Here is a 25,500-nt window from a genome sequence, read left to right as displayed (position 1 = left end):
AGCTTAGGTTTTATCCGTAGCAAGATCTGTTGTATTCTTTTACCTGCTGTAGTACTAGCCAATAAAAAAATTCCCAGGGATGTTTATGAAATCAAGAGAAATACTAGAACAAACTTCACAAAATGGAGAGCGAGTCTGTCTTCAATGTAATTTTGGTTATAAATTAGCTTATGACCAAATGCTTGTTGACTTTTTATTACAAATTGTCTGAAGTTGCTAATAAAAGCTGGACATACCTCATTTCAGAATTCCCTGTTATGATGATACAAACAAGAGAGTTACCGATGATGTCCACAATGATGAGGAGGGTTAATATCGTTTTCACGGTAAAGTGAACAGACATGATAGAAAGTCACACAGGCTAGTGAACTTCTTTTGAGGGAGAAGGAGTTGGTAAGTCTATGAATCTCTACTTACACAAAACAACCCTACACGAATCTCTCTTGGAATTCCCGATGCAACTGATCATTCAAGGTCTGGAATGAAGGACAAAAATTGCAACCGACCCCCAAAATCTGCAAACCAACAAAACCACTTTCTTTTTTTATCGATCTTCAATTGTTAAAAAATAACTGACTCTTCTAAGGTTAAATTCAACATTTTTAACGTTTCGAAGAGACTACAAGATGGCCATCTGCGTCAATGTATTTATCAAGTATCAAGTGAAATTTACTTGAAACCTCTTATTTTCTCTTGCAAGTACATAACGTTCTGAATGGGTAGAGTAGGTATAAATCTACTATAAAAATGCAATAAAGATAGTGAAAATGTTCTGTTCCAAAATTCGGTTAAGTCTAGATCAAGGGAACCATAATTTTGTGATAACCTTAGCACTTTCCGTTCATGATAATTGCCGAGCATGCGCCTTAATATATTTCTTTATGCGTACACGTCATTAAAACGTTTAATCGATATATCCAGCGGCAGTGTTGTTGGTACGGGACGGGTTGTTAGGTAGTTCTATACTTGCACTTTCACTCGAGGTATGAACCCTGGATGTACATTTACTGCAAAACATGGTCTTGATCTTCCTCTTGAAACGCTCATTCAGCAGAGAATAAACAAGAGGATTTACTGTTGAATTAAACATGAACAGAGTGTCTGAAATGGCGTAAGAAGCGTCCCCAAACATGTAGATGTCGTAGTAGCTCAGGACGTAAATAAGAAGGCCAGTAAACCAACAGATTCCAAATATGGCACTGACAGTGATCACACTCAAAGTGACTCGTTTCCTAACCTTAAGGACCCCCTAGAAATTAGAAGAAAACAAATTACAAATCCAGTGGTCGATCTTCCTACAAAAGTTTCTTACCTGAATTATTTAGAAATTTCAACGTGATAGAGTGTGCAGAGTTAATGTTGACGCTGAACGTGAAAGGCATTATTTCTCTCAAATGCTTAATCGCATAGGAACTCGAACTCCTGCCAGATTTAGATCAATTTTCGTTGAAGTGCATATTTTCATTTTTTTTACCACGACTCTCGGTGATCTTCCGTACAGTATCCCAAATGGAGTGTACTAGCTGATCTCTTGCAATTCCCTGAATGGTCATGTTGGTCTGGTTCTTACCTTCTGACGATAGGCGAGTTCCTGGTCATCATTTCGTTTAAACCATAAACTGTACACAACTCTTGAGTATAATCCTGTCATTATCGCTAAAGGAATACAGGCCAACAGTACAAGCCACGTGGTCTCATTTGCCGCACCCATCCACTGTTCAGGCCAATCCCACTTGCAATCGCTACTTTCGTCATCGAATGTCGTCACTGAGATCATTGGCGAATTTAAAGCCAGTGCAAAGATCCAACATCCACAAATGATTATCTGAAATGCGTGATAAGCAACGAAAAAAAACTGTGATGACACAGTTTAGTATTGTAAACTGAGGGTTTTTAGCTGAAATATTTCTTGAAGCAAGTAATTCAACGACTTTAAGGAGAATGAAGGAGATAATAAACTGCAGTTTCATGCTTCCTTACCTTTACTGTACGCTTGTTTAGTTTTCTTGTGTTACCTATAGGACACATTACAGTGTAATAACGTTCAACTGCTATTACAACCAAGGTCACAGACGATGAAGCTGCACCCACCCAGGCCATGTTTCCACTCGTTAGAAATTTGCAGATATTTGAACCAATTGCTCCGTCTGGATGGATGAAGAGTTTTTTCAAAATATGGTTTGGTGCCACAAATACTGCGAACGTAATGTCTGATATGGCCAGGTTTACAAGCAGGTAATTGATGGGAGTTCTGTGGGATAAATGTGATAACAAATAATGGGAAAGGTCGTGGATGGTAAAGAAAAAAGAAAACAGCAACAAAACAAACAAACGAATTAAAAAGATAGCATGATAACTGCAGGGTTTTTAAACTATTTTCGAACAGGCTCAACGCACCTCATATCTTGGTTTGTCTTTATGACAAAACAAACCAGACAGTTACCAGTGATGTCCGCGATGATGAGTAAGGTGAGAATGATTGTCACGGCAACGTCAGACATTTTGAGAGGCTGTCAAATCTGTAACATGACCTGCTGGAGAAGTAAGTAATCACAAACCCAACTTTAAAAAGTTTTCATACCAAGAAAATGCATAAAAATTACGTGACAGTGTCTGTAATGTAGCTTAGTCGACAGTGTTAAAAAGAGGTTTGGTGACGACGTGTACGTGCCCCTGGCGACACACATTCAACTTTGCTCATCAATGGTTCTTACGATTCTCTCGAAGACCACTTCTTTGGCTGACGACTATTCAGAACTTTATAACACTGAAAAATGAATGACTTTGCTCAAGTAAACTTGAGTAGTTTTGAGATTCAACACAGTCCTGGTTCCTTGGCGAATTCCGAATTATATGACAGCTTTTTCAAACCAATTTTCAAAATCGAATATCAGTGGCCTTTTCATTTACATTCGCATGATTCTACACTAGATTTGATTTTGTTTCTACTCTAAACGAGATTTTAAGCAAAATTTTACCTACTTATAACATCTTTTTCTATGGGCAGAAGTAATTAACAGCTTTTAGAAGAGGATCACCGACTTGGTTCAACAACTGGGCACAACAGCTGAGATGATGACTTGAAAACACATGCTTTCGTAATTTGTGCGAAAGATATTGTATAAACAGCATATTCGCCAAAGAATAACCAAGAACAGTGAATATTTTAGCTTGAAAAACATTTCTGCTCCCTGCCTGTGATATGCATTAACATATATTTGTTAAATTAGTTTTACACAAATTTCTCCTTACACGATTTCGTTTGTTTTAATGTAAATATCTTATCTTTGCTGCAGCACGGTGACTCAAGGCTGTGGTACCGTCTTGTTCTCTTGCAATGCTTATCAACTTTTATTTTTACCCTGTGAGTTTTATCCAACGATAGGAGATCTCCAAATTTATTGAAAATTTACGTCGACATTTATATTTTGTTGGGAGCAGACCCAGAAATACTTTATACTAGAGAAAACTCCATTTGTGTATTGCAAAAAGAAAGGAAGTTTGTAAGTAATGCTTGTGCCAGTGTTTTAGGGAATGATCAAGTTTTATCAGAATATCATGTCGTGCAACTTCGAAAACGATTTAAATTGGAAAAGTCTCAAATCAAATAGTGAAGATTCACCGACCTGAACTGTTTGTTTGTGGTCGACAGTTACACCTTTCATGCGTTGTAATTGTTTTCCTGAGGCCGAACAGCTTTAATCAAGTGATAAATTCAGCATCAAGCTTCATAGAAGCACTGATCAAAAACGGTAGCAGCTAATTGAAACATCACTCTCAATTTCACTTTGACACCCTATAGGCACAATTTGTTTTAAAAGTCATTTTCATGCAAATTGGAAGCACCCTCATTAATTTCAAATGATTTACAAAATGCAGGTTGTTCAAATGAAGAAAAAAAAAAAACAGCCTGGAAGTAACCGAGTTATATTGTCAAGTGATAGCCGATTAGGTTTCCCGACGGATAGTCCAGCCCTTGGTAAAGGGTTAGACTCCTTAGCCGGCGCCATACATTAGCAAACTTTAGATTTGTTTGAAATTCTTGTCACTCCTTTATTTCCTTCATTTATTAACTAATTTCATGTAAAATTTAAGTCTTCTCTTGATAGTATTCAAAACCAACTACCAGGATAGGATATGAAATGATAGCTTTTTTTTTACTCTCAGACGTTGTCAAAGAATAATGATAATAGGTCTCCCTGACTGTCCTGACCTGGCGCCCTACATTTACTTATTTTAGTTTCGATTGGAAATCTTTTCCCTCTTTAATTTTCTTCATTTGGTAAGTAATTTCGTGTAAGGTATAAGTCTTCTGTCGATAGTATTCAAGACCAACTATCAGGATAGGACATGAAATGATAGCATTTTTGTACTCTCAGACGTTGCCAAAGATTAAAATTAATAATGATACAAAAAAGAATCAGTGATTCTGATGTTCAGATCACCATTGTGGAATATGCTATTATTCTTTTTCAAAACCGTTTACCATTGAATATTAAGACATGGGAAAATCGTCGTGGGAAATCGCTGTTTCAGGCAGACTGCATAGTGTCGTTACCGAACAATTAAGGCGCATTCCACCTGTGCACGGAGGGAAATGGTAATTATCATATCCTTGGGCCTTCGCTTTTTTCAACTTGTTGACAACATTTTTATAAAAATGAGTAGTCTTTGACAGTTTCTGCTTGTTGAAATAGGTAAATTCTGAATGCTGCTAAAATCTGACATCATCTGAAATAAACGCCATCGTGAATTTTTAAAGAGAATCGAATTTGCCAAAAAAATCATTGCAATGTGGTGTAATACAAACCGTGAAAATTCGGATGCTTTTTGGACACTTCTTGTTCTAATTTCGTCAAAAAGGACGAACGCCTGGGATGCCTTTCTCAGAAAACTTGTCGGTTAAAAAGTTTCTAAGAACGGCAGGTGTGAAGAGGGGTTAGTAACCCTTGGCCTTGTAGGTCTGAAAATCAAAAAAGATGTTTTGTAGAGAATTATTTCTATATTTCTGTGATGACAGATAACGCTTAATCGCTATCGTAAATTGAAACTTGTGCAGTCTACTCTGCAATGATGAGGATGTACAAGTCCTTATTTTCGCTTCTTTGCATTTAAACAATCATCGATCAGAATGAAAAGAGTGTCCGACGGCCTTCTCAAAAGACTAGCCAGAACCACGTTCACTCGATCGTTTCCCTTATCTATTTTAAGCGATACTTACAGGTAGAAGTGATTGACGCCAATTTCTGATGATGTCTTCAGAAGAAGTGTATCCGGGAATTAAGTAAAGAAAATAATGCGAACTAATTATCATATCAAAAATCAGCTTAATTTATACTGTTTGCCTTCAAGTATCGATGCCGGCACCAAATCACAAGAATAATAATAAACTTTGTTATGTATCGGTGCGTTTTACAATCTCGTCCGTCTGACACAACAGTATTAAAAAACAATCGAAAACTTTCATTGTTGTGACTTGGTTGACGGGTTGCGAAATGTAAATTAGACCGAAGTTTGCTACAAAAAAGACCAGAGAATCAATTTCAAACAAAATTACTCCAGCGATCTATGTTATTTGAACAGATCCTTTTTTCAACACCTATAAGGCTGAACTTACCTGAATTAGTTGTCTTGACTGCAATTCGTTTGTTTGCTCTGCATTAACTGATATCAACGTGCTAGTTAATCAGGCGATAACTCGAGAGTGGCCAAAAGGTTCACAATTTGATAAAACAATTTTTGTCCTAATATTTGAGGTAGCACATTTAATTAAAAAAGAAAAAAACCTAAAGAAGCTATCCGATCTACAAAACACAAACATTTATCCTGGTTAACCTTATAGAGAGTTAAAAGAAGCGATGGCTTGATCGCTTAACGATGAAGTACCTGCACTTCGGTTTCTAGCGTTCACTCTTAACAATTTCTTTTTTTTTTCCTTTTAAATTATTGGAGCTCACCTTTTAATTTAGATTACTTTGAAAACTTGGCGAATAATGTTGGTTGCACCTGAATAATAATTATGGTCGCTTGTTTTTTTCCATGTTGTAATATTCACTTTTGTATTATAGCCATTATCCTACGAGCCAGCAATTAAGCATTCCTGAAAGAACGATTCATTGTTATGGATGCAAACGGATGTTTCAGCTCGCAGTGTGAATATTGGATCTCTCAACGTCACTTTGTTTTAAGTTCCGAATTAAAAAATAAAATAACTAAGCTCGCTTTGGTTATCATGAAAATAACATAAATGATAAACAAACACTTGGCGGATGTCCGCTGCCAATCTGTTTAGACTCCACAGATAATATGCTTTAGGGAGCGAAAGCGAAGGTTTTAATTCTGAGATCGCCTCAGAGAGCCTAGTTGAGCCCCTAAAGGTTTTATTCTACTTTAATTTGAAAATTATTTTATAATGAGTAAATCTGATAACAATTTCACCAAGAGGCAAATAAGATGATAATTAATATATGTTTTGAAAAAACGTTTCCTTGTAAATAACACAGATATGCAGCCATTGAATGCGTTAAAACCGATAGCCTTACAAGACAATCAATAAGGAAACTGTCTTCATTTACAGTTCCTTTGTATCATGGAAGAAAGAAATCCAAAGTGATTTCACGGTATATCCCTCTTTTATAGCCTCCGATGCTCATTTCAAGATTATGATCAGGGTGATACTAGTGTTTTGTTCTAACTTTTGCTGTTTATCAAATATTTTTTTCATTCAGCCAGGATGAGGATCCCTTTAAGAACTTAAGAGCATGTCGTTCTCCAAGTAAATATACTTATCATTAGCGCCTTAGTCATAGGTCTACAATTATGCACCTGTCGCTGAGATCTTGTCAACCTACTTTCTTATAAGCTTGGTGATAATGAATACGAAAGCAAGGAACCTGTCATTCTAATGGATAAAGATGCATATGAGTTGTACCGGAAAGTAGATGGGATTTACTAAGAATTTATCTTAAACGAATATCAATTATGATTTTCACTTTTTTCACTAGGTCTCCTATTTTCTGTGTGAGATTTGAAATGGTACACATAAAAACAATTCATAGCTTCTAATCCAGTCAATCGCTATAATGAATCAAGGGATTTCAATTTAAAAATGGCTTTCATGTCTGAAGTTTCTGTCGCAGTGTTTGAACAAATGACGTGCAAATGATGACTAAGGGTGAATCATTTTTTCGCCATCAGCATACGCCATCGTGAGATTTTTATTTTGAAAGTGTGATAGAAATTTCTTTTTTTACAATAGTGCTACTAATTTGATTGGCAGAGAGAGCCCAGCAAAGAAAAAACACTAGCAGGTTATTTTGTTGTGGAGGTCGACTGATAACTATCATAAGATAATGTAAAGCGAGTCTTTTCAGTTTTTGAGGAACTGAATTTAGATAAAACGATTTAGCACGAAAAAGCACCGTTTTTGACACTCGAGTGTAGAGTCAAATATACCACAGGCTATAAGTTTTAGTTCGCAAACATGACAAACAAGAACAGAACAAAAACGGTAATGAGCAATTTCTCTGAGAAATGCGCTATAAAACTACCGACAAAATATATGGACGCAAATGTTTTTTACTTGACGCACAAAAAACTCACTAACCTGACTTTTCTCATCCAACAGGCGGTCTTCGGCGATGGAAAATGAAATCTGATGAAATTAGGCGTAGTTCGTAACAAGATAAATTGGTAATTTTGCAATATCTGAGGGAAAAAAATTTGCTACACCATGAAATGAATGAAAACCTAACGGATTAGCATAGCGACGATAGTTTAAATTTACATGCAACTGACACCAATGTTATTGGCGAAACCTCATTACATTTACGCTGCATCAGTTGCGTTTCTGCCTTTGTAGAAAGAGATTGTAGGAGTGAAATTTATAATGAATTGACAGAATCGTCGACAGCTGAAAATAATGCGATGTGACCTAGTCTCCTGCAATTTTTTTCTTTAATTTATTCTTTAGTTTGGGTTTTTTAAATTGATTGACAATTTCTCAATGAAATTGAATGTGTGATTAATTTTGAAATTTTGCCATGTTTTATTGTTTTCTTGAAATAAATCTTTGTCTTTTAAAGATGGATATAAAGAGTAGGCGTTCGAAATGGCACGCACACAACGAATTATAATTAAATTAATTCAATTATTGCTTCACTCGAGTGCTACAAGGGCACCCACTTGCTAAAACTCAAGAACTGAGGTAATCTAAGAAATATTGTAATTTTCAGTTTAATCGTTATTTTACACAAACTGGATTACAACGACAGTATGTTTTATTTACATGGTACTATAATGGCCGATTCTGTCCATTTAGTGAATTAAGCGTTTAAACTAGTGGACGCTAAAATGCTTTTTGTATTGATGGACATTCGGGCGTCCAATTTCTCATATATATTGCAAGTTTTTTAGTTAAGTCAAATCCTTAATCAGTTAGTCAGGTGTCCATAGACTACTTCCTTACTGACTAAAATAAACCCCTAGCAAGCTAACTGAGAATACTAAAAAAAAATAAAATTTTCCGCGTTAACAACAGCGGTGGTTTTTTTTTTTTTTTATCTATACAGCATTGAGGTAACCATTCCTTTCGATCCTAAACTCGCTGGAGTGTAAGCAAGTGGTAGATAAAATGTTTTTTCTTTTACTGGATTTTCTTTTCCCATATCTAAATATATGTAAAAACTCCAAGAAAATTGTTCGAGTCCTAGAAAATTTTCGCTCTTTAATTTATTCTCACAGTTGAGTCAAATTACTGCTGAACCGTTTTTCGGATTTGGTTATCGATAGTGTTGAACTTGTGTATGCTCCTGAAGAATTAGTCGCGTGTGGTGAGTTTTTAGGAAGTGCAGCTTCACCAGGTTCGCTTAGGGTGAGATCCTCGTTGGCAGGAAAGGATAAGCAACACATCATTCCCTTCAGCTTCTGTCTGAAACGTTGATTGAGCAGCGAGTAAACAAACGGGTTGACAGCAGAATTGAACATAAACAAGGTGTCAGCAATGACGTACGAAGAAGCCGAGCCAAACATGAAGATGTCGTAGTAACTCAAAACGTAAATCAATAAGCCAGTGATCCAACAGATTCCAAAGATGGCACTGACTGTGATCACACTCAAGGTGGCTCGTTTCCTCACCTTCAGTACTCCCTGAAAGTCAAAAATGGGGATTTAAGAGCTGGAGAAACAATGCCTCTCCACGTTTTTGAAAGAGATTCTTAAGGCTTATAATGTTTACGATTTCACTGAGCTACTGTAACTGACTTCGCGCTAACAGCAACTCCATTTTCCATAATTGTTCGCAGCTCATTACAGGTTACTGGATGGCTTCAAACTTTATGAAGAAAGATAGCAAAATAAAATAAAATTTTGGGACGTTTTCCCCTCCTCCCTTTCACTATTTACCTTTTGTCGACACGCTGATCTGTTTTCCTCGTTTCGCTGAAACCACAATTTATACACAACCCTTGAGTATAACCCTGTCATTATTGTTAAAGGAATACAGGCCAACAGTACAAGCCACGTGGTCTCATTTGCTGCACCCATCCACTGCTCAGGCCAATCCCACTTGCAGTCGCCGGTTGTTTCGTCGAATATCGTCACCGAAATCAATGGCGAGTTTAAAGTCACCGCAAAGATCCAACATCCAAAAATGATTACCTGAATTGAGAGAACGCTACTTCTGTCAGAAATTCATGTTTTAACCCTACTCTATAATTATTAAATGAAATTATTTGTCTGATCAAATTCAAGTGAAATAGGAGAAAAGGCATGGAAATGGCATTGAAAGCAGGGACTTACAGCTATGTCAGCAATTCCTGAACAAGCTTTCTGTGGGGTATTAAACGATTCCGTTTGGAACAACATTAACTAACTTCTGAATGTTTTTCAGTGACACCCAGACAGACGATTTCTAGTCTGAATTCTTAACTAACCTTCACTTTCTGTTTGGTAAGTTTTCTTTGGGTACCAATGGGACACGCCACTGCAAAGTAACGTTCAACTGCTATAGCAACCAGAGTTACAGCCGAAGCCGCCGCTCCTATCCATGCCACATTTCCGTTAGTGAGCACTTTACATAACGTTGAGCCAACAGTTCCTTTCGGGTGGGTAAAGGCTCTTTTCAGGATATGATTTGGAGCTTGAAAACTGGCGAACATGATGTCTGAAATCGCGAGGTTTGCAAGGAGGTAATTCATGGGAGTCCTGTGGAATATATTTGTTATTAGTACATCTCCTTTCATGCTGAATTTTTCGGGTAAAACGCGTTTCAGTTTGTTTGTTTGTTTGGTTTTCATAGGCGCACGAACAGATTGGACCTGGAAAGACGGAATGAAGTTAGCTATATTTGCTAATCCGTGTAGTACAGTCAATTTTTTTCACCAAAGAATTCATTCATAGAATAAATTATCCGATAATGAGAAATTTCCCCGCATTAAAGTACCAAACTTCACTCATTGTTTTTCTCAGTAGGCACTACAATGTGTGGCATAGAAAAAAAGGAACAATCAGCAGGGGTTTTTAGGACCTCAGCTTATGCCATCTTCTCCGATTCCGGCTCTTATCCGGTTTTTATGGCGAAATCAAGCCAGTAAATAGACTTGAGACGCGGTGAATATCAGATTTTCGAGCATCGCCAAGCTTAGGTTTTATCCGTAGCAAGATCTGTTGTATTCTTTTATCTGCTGTAGTACTAGCCAATAAAACAATTCCCAGGGATGTTTATGAAATCAAGAGAAATGCTAGAACAAACTTCACAAAATGGAAAGCGAGTCTGTCTTCATTGTAATTTTGGTTATAAATTAGCTTATGACCAAAGGCTTGTTGACTTTTTATTATAAATTGTCTGAAGTTGCTAATAAAAGCTGGACATACCTCATTTCAGAATTCCTTGTTATGATGATACAAACAAGAGAGTTACCGATGATGTCCACAACGATGAGGAGGGTTAATATCGTTGTCACGGCAATGTGAACAGGCATGATAGAAAGTCACACAGGCTAGTGAACACCTTTTGAGGGAGAAGGAGTTGGTAAGTCTATAAATCTCTACTTAAACATAACAACCCTATACGAATCTTTCTTGGAATTCCTGATGCAACTGATCATTCAAGGTCTGGAATGAAGGCCAAAAATTGCAACCGACCCCCAAAATCTGCAAACCAACAAAACCACTTTCCTTTTTTATCGATCTTCAATTGTTAAAAAATAACTTAAGAGTGACTCTTCTAAGGTTAAATTCATTTTGACGTTTCGAAGAGACTACAAGATGGCCATCTGCGAAAAGACAATTACGCATGTTGTAAGTGCATCTAAAATTTAACTTGGATGAGACACAAAGGTCAATATCGAACAGTGATGTGATTATGATAAATTTTGTTAAGGGCTGAAAAACTTTGAAAAGCATCCTTTTAAACTGTATTCGATATTTCAAAGTCGAGTCAGGACACCCTTATTTGTTGTACTACTATCTTTGTTCCTAGGCAAAACAAATTTTAAAAGAATAAGAAAAGGGCACTCTCTGAACTTATCAATAAACCGAAAATAGAAATTTTTAGGATTTCAGTTTCATATTGAATAGATAGATACAATATCTTCCTTACCGATGATACTATTTCTTATCCTAGTGCTTTAAAAATTTAGTTATTTCAACATTGCTAGGGCTCCACAAAATACTGACAAGATTTCACTTTTCATTTTGCTCTTGGTGTATTTCATGTTTAGTTTTTTTCTTTCTCTCCCTGAAAAATGATATTGTATTTTAAAAGTTGTTTTGATGAACTGTGTGTTCGAATTATAACTGCTATTTCCTGTGGAAATTTTTGATGTTGGATGCACCCATTTTCAATTATTACCTCTTCGGCAATTAGTCAATCGAGAGTTTATTTTCCGGCCGGCTTCAAGAAGGAAAACTTAAAAAAAAAAACAGATCGCGTGATGTTTCTATTTCGAAAGGTCAAACAGTTGGCTTTTTGGTCTTATTGGAGCTCAGTTGTATCCAATAATAACAAGAGAATTTTGGCTTCAGAGGATTCATTTGTATTGCAATTGGATATATATATATATATATATGCCTGTCGCACCTGATATGTATCTCAACTTTTTCCGTTCTTGGTCACTAACTAGAAAAAGAAGTTTTCGTTCTGATTATTAATAACCTTGTGAGTGTCCCCATTGAATGACAAAGCAAACATTGACAGGTCAAGAGGGACTTAGTCTATATACCAAATCGCCTCACGCGAGACGATCAATTCTTAATCTCATTAGAAAAGCACGATAGTTTTAAAAACTGCCTCCTTTCCATTTGGATATTTAACAATAGACAACGAAATAAATTCAGTGATAGAAACTAGTATGTGTGACCCTCAACAGCACTTGTGCCATTTACAACAGTATTTTGAACTGTCCACTTCCCAGGGTCAATACAAGCAATACTTCACGCAATGTTGATTTTTATCCATGCAAATTTAACGACACACTTATTCCATAACGTAATTTAAAGAATGGTTAGGGAAGAGAAGAAGAAAAATCAATTTCCCAGAGGAAGTTTTAGATATATATTTTTTCAAGGCAAGCGGCTGGCAAACAGCTAAAAATTTTACTCAGATTTACGAGTGACGAGGAGAGTTTGACATTTGCCCTGATGATGAAAACCACTTCAAGTTTGACTAAGACGATTACATCGAACAAGCTCTTAATTCTAGGTTGGTGTGACTTACTTGTGACAAATGTATCAAAGTATTTTACCTCACATGATGTCTACAGACGGCCACGTGCCACAGGCAAAATGTTTAGTGAAGCCAGTGTTTGAACTGCCGCACGAAAGGTTTTTTTTCTTTCGTTCGACTAGAGAAAACAAGTTCATACTGTTTCTGTCTTGAGTATAGATTTGTTCAGAAGTATTCTTGTATTTAATCTCTGTTGTCTAATGATCAATTATTATTCCGTGAGGCCATTACGAAAGAGTACAAGAGGGCGCAATCTATACTTTGGAAAATACTGTTAATTTTTGGTCGTGTGATATTTGTCAAACCGAACCTTTTAAACGCGATTAATTTAAAATATCTGAAATTTGGGAAACTGGATCTATTATTATTGCTAATAAAGAGCTTCCCAGTTGACCGAGGAATAAAAAATTAATTGAATTTTTATGAATTATCGTCTTGAATTATGTCAGACTGTAGTTGTTTGTCATAAATCTTCATTTAAACACTCATCATTTGGAAACGGAAAGTATTTAAAATACTTGAGTAATTCTCCAAGCCTTAGAAGGAAAACATGGCGCATTCCAACCGTCGTAACAAAGCAACTTTGTCGGTATAATGATATTTCTGTTTACCATCGGGAAACTGTGTTTGTCGTTACGAACTTATTTGTAAAATAATTTTCCTTTCAATGTGTAACAGAGATAAATTAAATAGGGAAGCGTGTAATCAGAACGATTGGACGTGAGAATGCGATAAACAACACATAAATATGTTTCAATTCCTAACATAACAAGTCATCTCGCTGATTGTCAAATTAGCTGTGAGTTATCAACTTCAAAAAGAGACAAACATTTAACTCATTCGCTACCTACTTTAAGAAGACTGGCTTGAGAGCTGTAGAAACCGGTGCTAGAAGTATTACAACCAAAGCTGGCGAAAAACAGTTAAAATAATACCGTGTTCTTCTTCGAATGGCGGATATCAAACGATCTACGTCTCGCCCACCTCTGAATGACATAGACTATGAGTAACGTCCGGTTTGTAATTTCCTCGGTTCCAGGCCTGTTTATTGACGTGTCCTGTTTGGTGCGTGAGATTACAATCTGAGACAAACTGGAAACTCTATGATAAAGATTAAGGTCCGACTAGGAAAGTCTCTAAAGCTTATTAGAAGTTTCCATAGCGACAAAATAATATGGAATACACTTCAACCCCAAGAAAGGTAACTGGTGAATGAGAGGTTCCAACACAAGGAGCATAAGAGTCTTATTCCAATACATTTCACTCCACAACAGTTGCACGGCGCATCAGTCTTGTTGTTTCAGTTTAAAAACACGACATGCAGTGACAATGACCGGAAAGCGAAACTTTCCGTGCGAGGCACGAGGGTCAGATAGGTTGAGCAGTTAACCCACAGGGATATCAGTTCATGTGGTTTTCATCAATTCGCAGATACGATTGAAGTGACACGTTGTGTCCACATGGGTTAATTTTTAATAAAAAAAAGTTGAGTCGCCCTGTAATTGTGGGATGAATTTGCTTAGGTAACGTCCGGCTTGTGGTTTCCTCGGTTCTAGGCCTGCCTATTGACTTGTCCTGTTAAGAGCATGATTTCGTGTGCAATTTGTTGTTGATAAGCGCAATTTAAATTTTCGAAGACAACAAAATTGTACAAGCCTCCAGGGCGAGTGCTATTTGTGCTTACTTATATCGAGTTGCACTAGAATCGTGTTGTTACTTGTTCATAATTTACATGAAAAGTCAAGACGGATGGAATCTTGGCAGTACGTGTTATCTGTAATTTGCACTCGTGTTACACGACAAATGCACCCGTTTTCAGCCAATCAGAAGCTCGTAATTTCATGTATATTATAAAAGTGGAAATAATCGAGTCAAATGCATCACTCTCCTATTATTTTAATTTGATAGAAAGCGCGCGTAGTTAATTGATAATGCTCAGTTCATTACTTGTTGGCGTCATTAAATTATTACAATTCTATAGGACTGGCCTTCAGTGGAATAAGCGTTGAGCAGTCGCCAGGTGAAAACTTAGGTAGAAAGTTAATTTCTGGGTCAGGATTTTATTGTAATGAGCAGAAATACCGTTGTTGGGATTTTGTTCCTTGACTTGCTGCAATATTTTGTAGTGCTAAACGGTAAAATGGTGACGACCAAAAATTATGGAGATATGGTATTGTGCTGTATGTGACTGTCACATAGTATCGTGTTTTCACGTTAAATTATGATGTTCAAGTCTTCGTATCATCTAGGGTTATGGATATTTTATCACTTTTAAGTGAGTTTCTGGTTTTTTTTTCTACGATAAAATGGTGACGACCAAAAATTATGGAGATATGGTATTGTTCTGTATGTGACTGTCACACAGTATAGTGTTTTCACGTTTAAATTATGATGTTCAAGTCTTCATATCATTTAGGGTTATGGATGTTTCATCACTTTAAAGTGAGTTTATGTTTTTTTTTCTACGAATTCCCCACTGTATATGAATTACGACCTTTCAGTTATACGGCCACTTAGGCTACGATGTTATGAAGAAAATATAAAAATATAAGGAATAAATTATCTATTCTTGAAATTTTTAAAGCGTAAATAGAATCAACCAATATTTACAAATTTTCTGCTTCATCAACGAAAAATCTGCTACTATGAAGGGTTTAGAGTATATCATTGACAGATATCTTTTCGTGAACGATTTTCAAAAGATTTCCTAAGGATTTCAAAAGGCGTGAGGTAGTCAAAAGGTTGTGCTGTTAGTTAGTGGAAAGTGGATTAATATTGCTGGCAAACGACCTACATCTCAAAGCAGCGCTCAAATTCACTATCTGGCCAGTTGTGCCGTAGACCAAAATCCTTATAGCTGCTCTCGAACCCGTCATCTGGTGAAACAGATGGGGAGAGTTGATTAAGAAATACGAGCGTGGGTAGTATTTGTTACAATTAGACCTGGAAGAAGACTACCAAACGTTGATATAAGAATAAGTAAGGCTCAAGCTAACAATTAAAGAATTTCTTTTTATAAACTAGTCATGTGATAAAAAATTCCGACCCATCTGTGGGCTTCGATAACTTCCATATTTTATGTTTTGGAAAATTTCCGAGTGATTGTGCAAACTTTAAAATGATTATTTTATGCTTCTTTTGCTCCGGCAAGGAGATCACTATAACCTTTTCACCAAAGTTAGGAAGTGGCGAGAAGATATGAATTTTATGTTCGAGTGGCAAGAACGAAATCTCACGAGTGAGTGCTGCGAACCAAGAGATATTGTTCTCGCCACGAAAAAATAATATTCAAATCTACAGGCTAAGTTGTAATTTTGTTCTATAACATGGCAATGAATATACAAGACAGAGATTGAAGCCTGGCTTTTAATACAAATACTGGGTATTAATACAAACAAAATAACAAATTATAAAGAGGTTTTGCTTATAATACCTTCGATTAGACCAAAATACATGTGAGCTGCTTTTAAATAAACTTAATAAAAATTCTATTTCTGACTCTGACTTGAATCATCAGATATCATTTTTAGTCTCTTTCACTACAAAACCTTGAGGCTATGAAGCACTAACATAAATTTGCCTTTCCGATCTGGTGGATTTGAAAAGAACTTCCTGTAGAACCACCATGTGAAAAGCAAGCCGTTTCAGTTTCCTCTCCTAACAAAACAGTTGACACGTCCAGAACAAATCTTGCGGCGGTCATTATTCCAAAAAACGAAAAAACCAAGTTCAATCAGCAGAGTTAGAAAAGGCAGAAAATGTGACGTCCTTGCAGTGGACCACTTGTATCATGTATCGGTATACAACCGGATGTACCGGTTGTATTGATTCTAGGAGTGTTTTATTTCCCGGTAAAACACACCCGTCCATATTATAAAACAAACATAAAGTCACTGCGGCGATATATCGCTGCAACGCATTGCTCGCTCTACGATAATTTACTACTATTTACCGAAGTGGAGGTCGTTAGTAGCGAATATTTACCGAGGTGCGAGCGGCGAGTTTAATATCCCCCACTAGCCTTGACACTGAGGTGAATAGCTGTTTTAGTATAAACTAAAATAGTAATATAGTACAGCACTAAAAGATGATTTTAAACGTTTTATTTCTACAACGATTAAAATACACCCGGACGCAGATCCCGCATGAGTTGCTCGGAGGTGCAAAGGACATTCGGAGTTTGAGTAGCCAATGAAGGCGCGCCTTCAACGCTGTCCGCTCTTTTAATATGCTTAACTGGAATATTCCGATAGAGCGCCAGATGGTGATGATCGATGTGCCGCGCTCTACGGTATGTCGTTACATTGAAGTTTCGCAAGGGTGATATATTGGGGAAACGGTATGTCACAAAAAAGTTCCATTACCTTGTTGCTTCAATGTTCGAACCTTTTTGAAAATTCGCCAAAAAAATGTGCTTAAATTAATCCAACACAACTCAAACTTAATTAAAGGTGATTAGGAAAGACTGGCTTTTGAATCTAACCCACTGTGTCGCCAGGTCTTGAAGTCAAGAACACTTATTTGCGACGATATGACTGTGCTGAGCCAATGCTGGGAAAATGTATTTAAATTTCACTCGAATACAAAGAAGCAGCAACGCTAGAATTGTGTGATGTTCTGGTCTTCGTGAATGAGGGTAAGTTCCCACTGATCTATCTTGCACTACCCATATCAGCCTTGTCTCTCTTTTTCGGTATCTGTTTTTCATCTAACCCAACATTAACCCTAAATTGCTATCAATTGACTGTTGTTGGGTTAAAGGAAGGGGGAGGTGGGCAGTTGCCCAGATACTGATATTGATCCTTCTCCTCCATCGGCCCCACCATCAATACGTCCCTACATCCATTCACATATCGGTCTATTTATTTTTCCACGCTCACACAAGAGTTTATAAATATTTTATAATCTCTTGGCTCACCTTATTTAATACATATTATTAACTTTCAATACTGCACTAGATAGCTTTTGTAGACTTAGTTTAACTGAATCCTTGATCGTAATGGTATCAATGTCAAGGCTCATTAGATCTCTATCTATTTAACAGCTTTCAGTGAAAAGAAACCAAGAAAAAGCGAGAACAGATCTTCCTTTGCAGTATAAGTGACGTGCGAATAAGAAGAGGTGAATAAATATGTGCTGGTATTGAATATCATTTCTTCCTTCCTTGTTTTTGTTTTGTCTCGATCGCAGAATCTCTCAAACTTCCTCATCAAATGCAAAAAACCAGTTGATCTCACACCGGCTATCAGCATCATAGGAAGTAATTGTTTTTTTCATAGCTAACACCTGTGATCTTCCAAACAAATGTGGTGCCTCACTCGGATCACACTGCGACAAAACATTCATCGGTTCGTCTTCTTCTTCAAAACGTGGTATGGACAACTATGTTAATCCCGGTGAACGCCGTATCAGAAAACCAAAAGGTAGTTAGGTTTGTTGATAAAAATTACACAAAAATTGATAGACTATGTCAATTTTTTTGTGAGAAAGAGTTGCCTCCAGTGCTCTGAAGGGCGAACCAAATTTACAGATCTAATCACTGTTTTAACTTTCTTCTCATCAAAGGTTGACTTAAGCAATATACACATACTTTTTGTATTGGTTCTTTCATTACCGCGCTTTCAGATACAATACAGCAACCAGAATCTTGCCGTAGCGAGGAAAGTAATGCGTCTTCGACTGGCAACTTTAACGGTTGGAAAAAAGAGGCGGGTTGTAAAGAGGTGTTCGCTTTTGGCCGGTTTGTAGTGGATGGTAATCTAAAAACATGCTTCCTTTCACTAAATGAATATAAATCTTGGCTCATTGTACATCTGGACGACTATAGGCCAGTGTCTTATGTCCGTGTTGCTGCTTCCCCGAAATTTCCTTCGAATCGTCTCATAGTGTCCGTAGGTATGAAAATACTGCAAGTTGCGGATAAATCTAACAGTAAAAATTATCTTGTCTTAAGCCTCATTTATCAACCCTTTTGAAAAGGAATATATCTTTGATAGGGACTGATCCAGGAGAGTGACAGTCCTAGAAGATATACTGGATGTAAACGGACTTGAGTGAGAAATAACAATATGACTCTTACTACTAGTAGAGCAAAGGCTGTACATAAGTCCAGCATCCCTATTAAGGTTGAATTTGTGTTGCATTGAGTGTACATCCTCCGAGGGCTCGGTCGTATTCATATTCCATTTCCATCCATTAATTGCGATTACTTTCTTTTTCATTCTTTCATATCCTTTAGGTAAAATAAAAGGAAGGTTGGGTCACTTTAAAATGTATGTATTTCGGCGCACGGCGGAGAAAGGACAGCAGTTAAGCTTCGGATGTAACGATTACTTGTTCGGAAATGCCGTTAATATAAAAAATAGGTTTTCCTTTGCAAAAAAAGAAAATTCAGCTTTATCGGAGCACACTTGCTTAACTAACCACATAATTGGGTGGGATAATTCTAAAATTATCACCACTAATCGTTGTACAAACATTGAAATTTTCTAGTTAGCAGTTCAAAAAGTTAGCGACAACCATGTTTGTTGTTGAAATAGCTGGCAAAGTTGACATGTTTATTTTTGCAACTTAAGAAGATTTGAGATCCCAAGTGAAGTTACGTTGAGACCAATTATGGGTGAGCAAACATATTTGATAAATTACAATTTAAAAGTGATCAATCAATAATTACAGAAGTATCACAAAATAACATTTCTTTACAAATCATGACATGTCACTTATTGAAAAAGTGAAAAAGATTCAAGAAATGTTGCGAGGAAACCCAATAGAAGCTAAAGCTTATATAGTTTGGGTTCCTCAGACGATACAGGGGATGGAAAGGAACATTTGCATAAGGGAAAGGGTAATTTTAGTACAGCACTCTTTCGATTAGGAAGTTTTCAATAAAATCTTTTGAGATTTAAAAAGCTAGGGTTAAGATGAGACCATTAGGAAGGGAGTTCCAAACCTTCGGAGCACGGTGAAGGATCGTAAACTGTCAAGAGATTAAAACTGCTCAACATTTCTCATATGTAGTAGCTTGAACAATAGTTATTGGTATGAAAATGATGATGAGCAGAGAAAAGAGTATCAGAATTAATCGAAAGGAAGTTACTGTCGTAAGAATACACAAAAATTAACAAGGAAAGCGATAATGTTGAAATTTCGAGGACATTTCGACTGTAAAACAAGGGCGCGGTATGAATGGCGTGAGCGAGATATTCAGCTCCGCATCTCAAGCGCGTGAAACAAATATAGATTGATACATAAACGCGCGTGGATATGGAATTTCTCCTCGAGTGTTTAACTCGATAGCTCACGAGTGAGCACAGCGATCTAGTGAGATTTCAGGTTGAACACGAGAAGCGAAATTTCATATCCACAAGCAACCATGTATTATTTTGTTTGTTATATAAACACAATAACCCTTTACTGATAAGAAAAGTCGACTTTATTGAAGAAATGTAAAATGGTTTCCGTGTTTACATAACCTGATGTAAACACGCGGGAGGTTGGGAGAACACGAGATAAGCGTAGGAAACCACGACGCGAAGCGGGGTGGTTTCCAGCTTATCTAAGCCGCGAGGAATGCCATCACTAGAGTCACTGAATACGTAACTTTCGGTTTAATTTTCTTTCGGTATTTTGGTTTTCTCCCCCTTCTTCTTTGAACGTCACTGTCTGTAAGCGATACGGATTTTTCGGTGTTTTAGCAGCCATAATCTGAAAAAATTCCCGCAAATGACCTTGAATCGAGAATGGTGGAGGCTTTGTCGTTCATTCGTCAACCTGACCGCAGCTGATTGGCGATATCAAACACACATGAGAAATACGATATTTTTTCACGTGTGTGGGCCAGCTATTCTCAGGGCTGAAAATCCTTGTATAACATCTTAGTTTACATGATGAATTTGCTTACCATTCTTAACTTTCGAAATGTCAGCACAAAAGAATGTGTAACAACCGTGTACGGTGCGGGAACGGGCCACTTAATCAGCTTTCTTTTCAGCTGAGTTAATTGGCAATCGTCCCCTGATTTGACCAGTGGTATGTACTCGTTGACAGCTGCGTTTGAAGCCGATACGGAGCATAAGGCCAACGACTTTGAAGAGTAAAATTTCCACGATGTCGACGATCGAAACACATTCACAGCTACATCCTTTGGAAAGTAGTGTGTGGAAATACCCGGTATATGTGTATTATTCTTGTAGCTAACATCATTTGGTGCTACGGCTACGCAATACGTTCGTCCTCTCTTCTAGATCCGGCTCCTTTCTCCACCGTAGTTGCCGACTTGTCTTTACAATTTTACGTCACAGCTATGTAACATGAACATTTTGGCCGCCCGCTAAATGGAGACTTTTTTTGACCGCCAAATCTTACTTTCAATGCGAAAAAAGATGGTCAAGGAGGACTCGCTAGTCGCCGAGTCGATTACTTCAAATTTTAAGTACAGCCATCAACCAGGAAAACGCAAAAAAACATTCGTGAACCAATACAATTTTGCTACGAAACATTGAAACGAGAGTAACGTCACTGTTTCAATACTGATGCGTTTTAATATCAACCACTAAGAAAAGAGGATGGCTGAGACTATTTATTACGCGTGAGAGAAAGCATAATCATAGAGCATGCTGTCATGTGCAAGATTCAAAGTCATCTCTTCACTGTAGACGAATGGAATTTTATTGCTATGTTAAGGTTAATTAAGATAGATGAGTAAATGATTTTATTATTCTCTGTTTCATAGTATATTTGTTTACAGATCAAAGTAATGGTATTATTGTTAAAAGGCACATTTATGATTTGGTTTTACCTCTCGCAATATTGTTTTACACTCTCAGCACAATAGCAGTTGATTAAAAAAAAAATATCCATATTGAAAGATGTCGCTAAACCAGGAACAAAGGCAACGCCGCTATGAGGAACACATCTCGCAAACGAAGTGACACGCCTGATGATCTAAAAAAACCTGTCAGGAAACGAAGCATGTGGCTCTTACATAGATAAGCAATAATTATGGGATATGCATGGATGAGGTTTTTCTGCCGCCGCAAGCTTCCTCGGACATTAAACTTAGGACACACCATTGCAGCAGTTTTTCAACATTCATTGTCTACAGGGGCTAAAACTTTCTACCGCAGAGGATCTAAGATTTATAGCCGGAAGGTTTGCTTCTTTATTATTATCATAGTAACGGGATTAATATTCTGGAAGTAAAGTGCTGAAAAATTCCCATCCTCCACATTGGTATCCCATCCAATACCATTCTATCTCATCGCAATACATTGTATTGCCTTCGTCAACTTTCAAAGTTATAAGCGTAACTTCAGGTCGAACCATTTTCATGAAAGTTTGGAAATTTATCGAAATGGTAGATACCAAAAAGGTACTTTATATTCGTGTCCGTCGCATCAGCCGGAGATGAATACTAGTACATTACTAGTATAGATGTTCTTTCGTCTCCATGAGGATTCGAACTTCAGACCTTCGAATTCCGAGAGATAATAAGAGAGGTGGTAAGTTTTGAGCTCGATAAAGAAATAGAGAAAGTTGTTTTTCGTCTCGTTACGAACATGGGATAAAGAAAAAATTCTGAGTCCCTTTGAGGAGTCGAACCTCAGACCTTCGGATTTCGCGCTCCGATGCTCGACCACTAAGCCACAAAGACTCCACGGTGGGCAAGGTCTATTTCGAAATTCATACACTAATACAGCTGTTAATTGATAAGACAAATTGACCCATTTACTTGCAACTGCAAAACTTTGGTAGAACTTACCATTCAGAAAGACCTGTACGTCACATAGTTTGAAGTGCTCTTCTTGCTACGATAAACACATATCTTCCCAACATTGGCTCAGCGATGCTGAACAAGATGGGCGTTATCGAGATGAACAGACCTTTGAGACAGAATGGGTTGGACGTAAGATCAGCGTCTCTATTTCCTACACATATATTTAAAAAAACGTTTTAAGCTTAATTAAGTGTGATAGACATCGTAATTACTAAGTGTTTATAAGGAAACTTATCTACGCTTCTTGTAAAAACTCCTTGGCGAAGTCTGCTATTATCAGATGAAACAATTTTTTACTATTTCAGTTCACGCAGAACTGTTCAATAGTTTACCATTTAAACAAATGGTTACATGTGGTGCGAAAACCCCCTAATTTTTTACCCAAAAACAAATTGGAGACATCTCTGGAATAAAAACGGCATGCGTAAAATAATTTTATTATTATAAAACCCGCAAGGAAAAATTGTGATCGGCTAAAAAAAAACACACTGGAACGCAAACAATATCTTAAGTACCTATGCTTCACACTGACGAAAATTTAACTTAGAAATATCACATCTCATTTGTCTGCTTTGGCATATCTCGTACAATAAATATGTCATAACTTAATCAATCTGTGTATTTCTTATGCCACATCAACCCAGGGCAGCATATACAAGACACACATAGAGAAAATTCAAGTGCAACAAAATCGTGGTGCAAGATTAATTTTTTTCTCCTAAGATATCTTGTGAAGAAAGAGAGAGTCCCCAATTCTTGATGAATGTACAACGCCTCTTAACAGTAGATGATATTAATCTCTCAACAGTGAATCATTTTCAAGTTCAAAAATTCTTGTAATAATTCTATGGTATAAAAGTCTTCTGTCCAAAGTAATTGACAACATGTTTTAATATGCTAACAACCTATAGGTCTGCAACAGTAGATATGAGCTAAACAAAATTCCTACAGCACTCAGGTGCGAACCAATGTAGGTAAACAATCAAATTTCTTTTAAGGCGATCGATATTTCAAATGACCTTCCACGCTCTTAAAAAGACTCAAGTGTAGATGTATTTTCAAAGAAAGTCAAATGTTATCTATATATTGTCAGAAAAAGAAGAAATTAAGCAACCTTCCTCTACAATTAGTACAGTTAAACTAACTTCCATCACTGTCTATTTTTATCTCTTTGCTTACCTGCTGCCACCCAGAACTTAAAATGTGCCGGGAGCTAACAAGAAAATATCTGGTTAACTTAGCTTCCCAGTTTAATGCTAAAATGCTAATGCTAAAATATAATGCTAAAATTTGTATATCTAGCAAATAATTTTAATCAAATGCAAAATCAAAGAATTGATTTCATTTGAATTAATAGGCAATTTTACAGTTGTCTTCTTAGTTGCCAAGCCTTTGATTTGGAGTGAGGCTGAAGGTGACTTTGTTGTTATAGAGACCAGTATCTAGTTAGCATGATAACAAAGTAATTTATACTTGAAAAGCAGCAAGGTTTATATCACAACTATTCCTTAAACAAAATACTGAAAACAAAACAGAAGCGCTTAACAACCACGACCTAAAAAGATTCATCCTCCGTTCCGCAGCTAGTGAATTTTCTCACTTTTTTCTCAAATCTAACTCGACCAGATTTGTATGTAGAAAAAAATCAACTAATCAATCACGGCAGGACTTAATTGTGATAATTTCTCGGAGTGTGTTGATCATCTTACCTTTGGAACCTGCTGTTTTCAAAACTTGTAGCAACATGAGACATAAAATGTCAATGACAGTTGCTTGTTTCATTGCAGCACGATCTGTGTTCGGAGCTCGTTACATCTTCTCGATATGAACTACATTAGGCCATTGATTTTGCAGAATTTTTACTGAAATATGTTTTTGTAGACCAGAAATGCTGATTATGATCGATTCTATATTCGTTTTAACCGCAGTGCACATACATAATTTTCATATATTTACAGCCATTATTCATCACCTGGAAGGTTTATTTGGATCCAACATAATGATCAGCTCCTAGTTGGCTTGTTAGCGCAGTTGGTAGAGCGCCGCACCGATGTCGCAAAGGTCATGGGTTCAAATCCCGTATGAGCCTGAATTTTTTTCAGGTCTTATTTCAGTGGTGTTCATGCGAGGATCGATTCTATACTCGATGCTAAATAAGCGTTAGAGACGATAAAATTTAGCTTTCGTAGGTTTGTCCACAGTTTCACTGTCTATAATTATGTGACTTGATTCGTTTTCAGTAATGCCTTACGGCGAGATAGTAGCCCATATATGTTCAGGACACTTTGATAGCGTTGTGTACAAGCGCAGAGCTCTTCTGAGGGCCGACAAAATTACCTCTAGATATTGAAACAGTAGAACTTTTTCATGAGTTAGAAAACAAGGGTTACATCTTGGACCCCAAAAGTGCAATGAAAATCCGTTGTAAAATGTTTAAATAATGGAGTTTACTGAAGCTTCACGGGCAAATGTAAAAAATCTCTTAGCTAAAGACATTAGGGGCCTTAAGATAGCAGGACGGGAGAAACCAAGACGGCTACCAGAAGTAAATTCGCATTAGTAAGCATGTGCACGAGAGCTCCTGTCTAACGTGTTTGCCGTCGTGGTCTCGTCGAGGACGCCATTTAGTGAGCTTCACCATCGTGGCGAGAACGTTAGTATTTTGTATCTTGTTTTGACTTGAAAAACGTTGTAGTTGATTCCATTTTCAGATATACTGATGGTGATGTTTATAAACATCATATTTTTCTTTTTTTATTGTAAATTACTTCAAATAGGAAAAAATATTTATAAATGTATTCATTGTGTATTTGTTTGTTTTTTCAGTCGCCACTATGGATGCTCCCGCGCAAACGTTAACGACTGCGAAGAAAAGTAAATCAGTGTAGATATAAAAAAGTTGAAGAACTCTTATAGTAGTAAAGTGTTCAAATCGATTAGAGAGAAGAAAACGGAAGGATAAATTGATTTTAAGTAAAATTTAGACAATTCGATAATTGTT

At 36.9% G+C, this 25,500-nt stretch overlaps 3 protein-coding genes and 1 long non-coding RNA gene across 14 annotated transcripts in view; 1 reads left to right on the top strand and 3 right to left on the bottom strand.

The window, feature by feature from the left end:
- The window catches only part of LOC149041220 (pyroglutamylated RF-amide peptide receptor-like), a 7,142-nt gene extending 6,772 nt beyond the window's left edge, over nt 1-370 (bottom strand). Inside the window, exon 1 of the mRNA XM_089180641.1 lies at nt 237-370. Within this exon, the coding sequence (XP_089036767.1) occupies nt 237-343 (107 nt within the window). The 5' untranslated portion in view covers nt 344-370. The remainder of the gene's footprint in view (nt 1-236) is intronic.
- Nucleotides 175-8,077, bottom strand: LOC149041219 (QRFP-like peptide receptor). 7 transcript variants are annotated; one of them, XM_089180636.1, is made up of 6 exons: nt 7,607-8,077; nt 4,811-4,963; nt 2,398-2,534; nt 1,981-2,251; nt 1,571-1,825; nt 733-1,249 (listed from the first exon to the last, which is right to left on the bottom strand). In XM_089180636.1, exons 3-6 carry the CDS (start codon nt 2,499-2,501, stop codon nt 905-907), a joined length of 975 nt encoding a protein of 324 aa, XP_089036762.1. In that variant the 5' UTR covers nt 2,502-2,534; nt 4,811-4,963; nt 7,607-8,077; the 3' UTR covers nt 733-904. The 7 variants fall into 7 exon arrangements, with proteins under 7 accessions (XP_089036760.1, XP_089036765.1, XP_089036766.1 ...); XM_089180637.1 differs by having other exon boundaries at nt 2,398-2,531; XM_089180634.1 differs by lacking the exon at nt 4,811-4,963 and having other exon boundaries at nt 175-1,249.
- Nucleotides 8,078-8,219: 142 nt separating this feature from the next.
- On the bottom strand, nt 8,220-14,041 carry LOC149041218 (QRFP-like peptide receptor). Of its 5 annotated transcripts, none has more exons than XM_089180631.1 (5): nt 13,660-14,041; nt 10,873-11,008; nt 9,933-10,203; nt 9,403-9,657; nt 8,220-9,147 (listed from the first exon to the last, which is right to left on the bottom strand). In XM_089180631.1, the coding sequence occupies exons 2-5, from the start codon at nt 10,977-10,979 to the stop codon at nt 8,737-8,739; spliced, it is 1,044 nt and encodes a 347-aa protein (XP_089036757.1). In that variant the 5' UTR covers nt 10,980-11,008; nt 13,660-14,041; the 3' UTR covers nt 8,220-8,736. The 5 variants fall into 5 exon arrangements, with proteins under 5 accessions (XP_089036757.1, XP_089036755.1, XP_089036756.1 ...); XM_089180629.1 differs by having other exon boundaries at nt 13,576-13,999; XM_089180630.1 differs by having other exon boundaries at nt 13,572-13,943.
- LOC149041217 (uncharacterized) lies at nt 12,561-19,970 on the top strand. Its single transcript, XR_016179245.1, has 3 exons — nt 12,561-12,700; nt 17,176-17,360; nt 17,769-19,970. It is a non-coding gene; the product is annotated as an uncharacterized LOC149041217 (long non-coding RNA).
- Nucleotides 19,971-25,500: the final 5,530 nt, after the last annotated feature.

The sequence above is a fragment of the Pocillopora damicornis genome, chromosome 8 (assembly GCF_964200805.1).
Source record: "Pocillopora damicornis chromosome 8, jaPocDami1.2, whole genome shotgun sequence".
In the NCBI taxonomy this organism is placed as follows: Eukaryota; Metazoa; Cnidaria; class Anthozoa; order Scleractinia; family Pocilloporidae; genus Pocillopora; species Pocillopora damicornis.
Note: the sequence above shows the minus strand (reverse complement) of the source record. Positions and strands in the feature narration are given on the sequence as shown.

Bases quoted from the DNA above. Each gene is read 5' to 3' on its own strand.
- LOC149041218 (XM_089180631.1), bottom strand. From the start codon at position 10,979: ATGCCTGTTCACATTGCCGTGACAACGATATTAACCCTCCTCATCGTT. The intron at 10,204-10,872 runs GTATGTCCAGCT...TATATTCCACAG, and splicing joins ACAAGGAATTCTGAAATGAG to GACTCCCATGAATTACCTCC. The intron at 9,658-9,932 runs GTTAGTTAAGAA...CTCTCAATTCAG, and splicing joins TTACCAAACAGAAAGTGAAG to GTAATCATTTTTGGATGTTG.
- LOC149041219 (XM_089180634.1), bottom strand. From the start codon at position 2,501: ATGTCTGACGTTGCCGTGACAATCATTCTCACCTTACTCATCATCGCG. The intron at 1,826-1,980 runs GTAAGGAAGCAT...CACGCATTTCAG, and splicing joins TAAACAAGCGTACAGTAAAG to ATAATCATTTGTGGATGTTG. The intron at 1,250-1,570 runs GTAAGAACCAGA...TCTAATTTCTAG, and splicing joins AACTCGCCTATCGTCAGAAG to GGGGTCCTTAAGGTTAGGAA.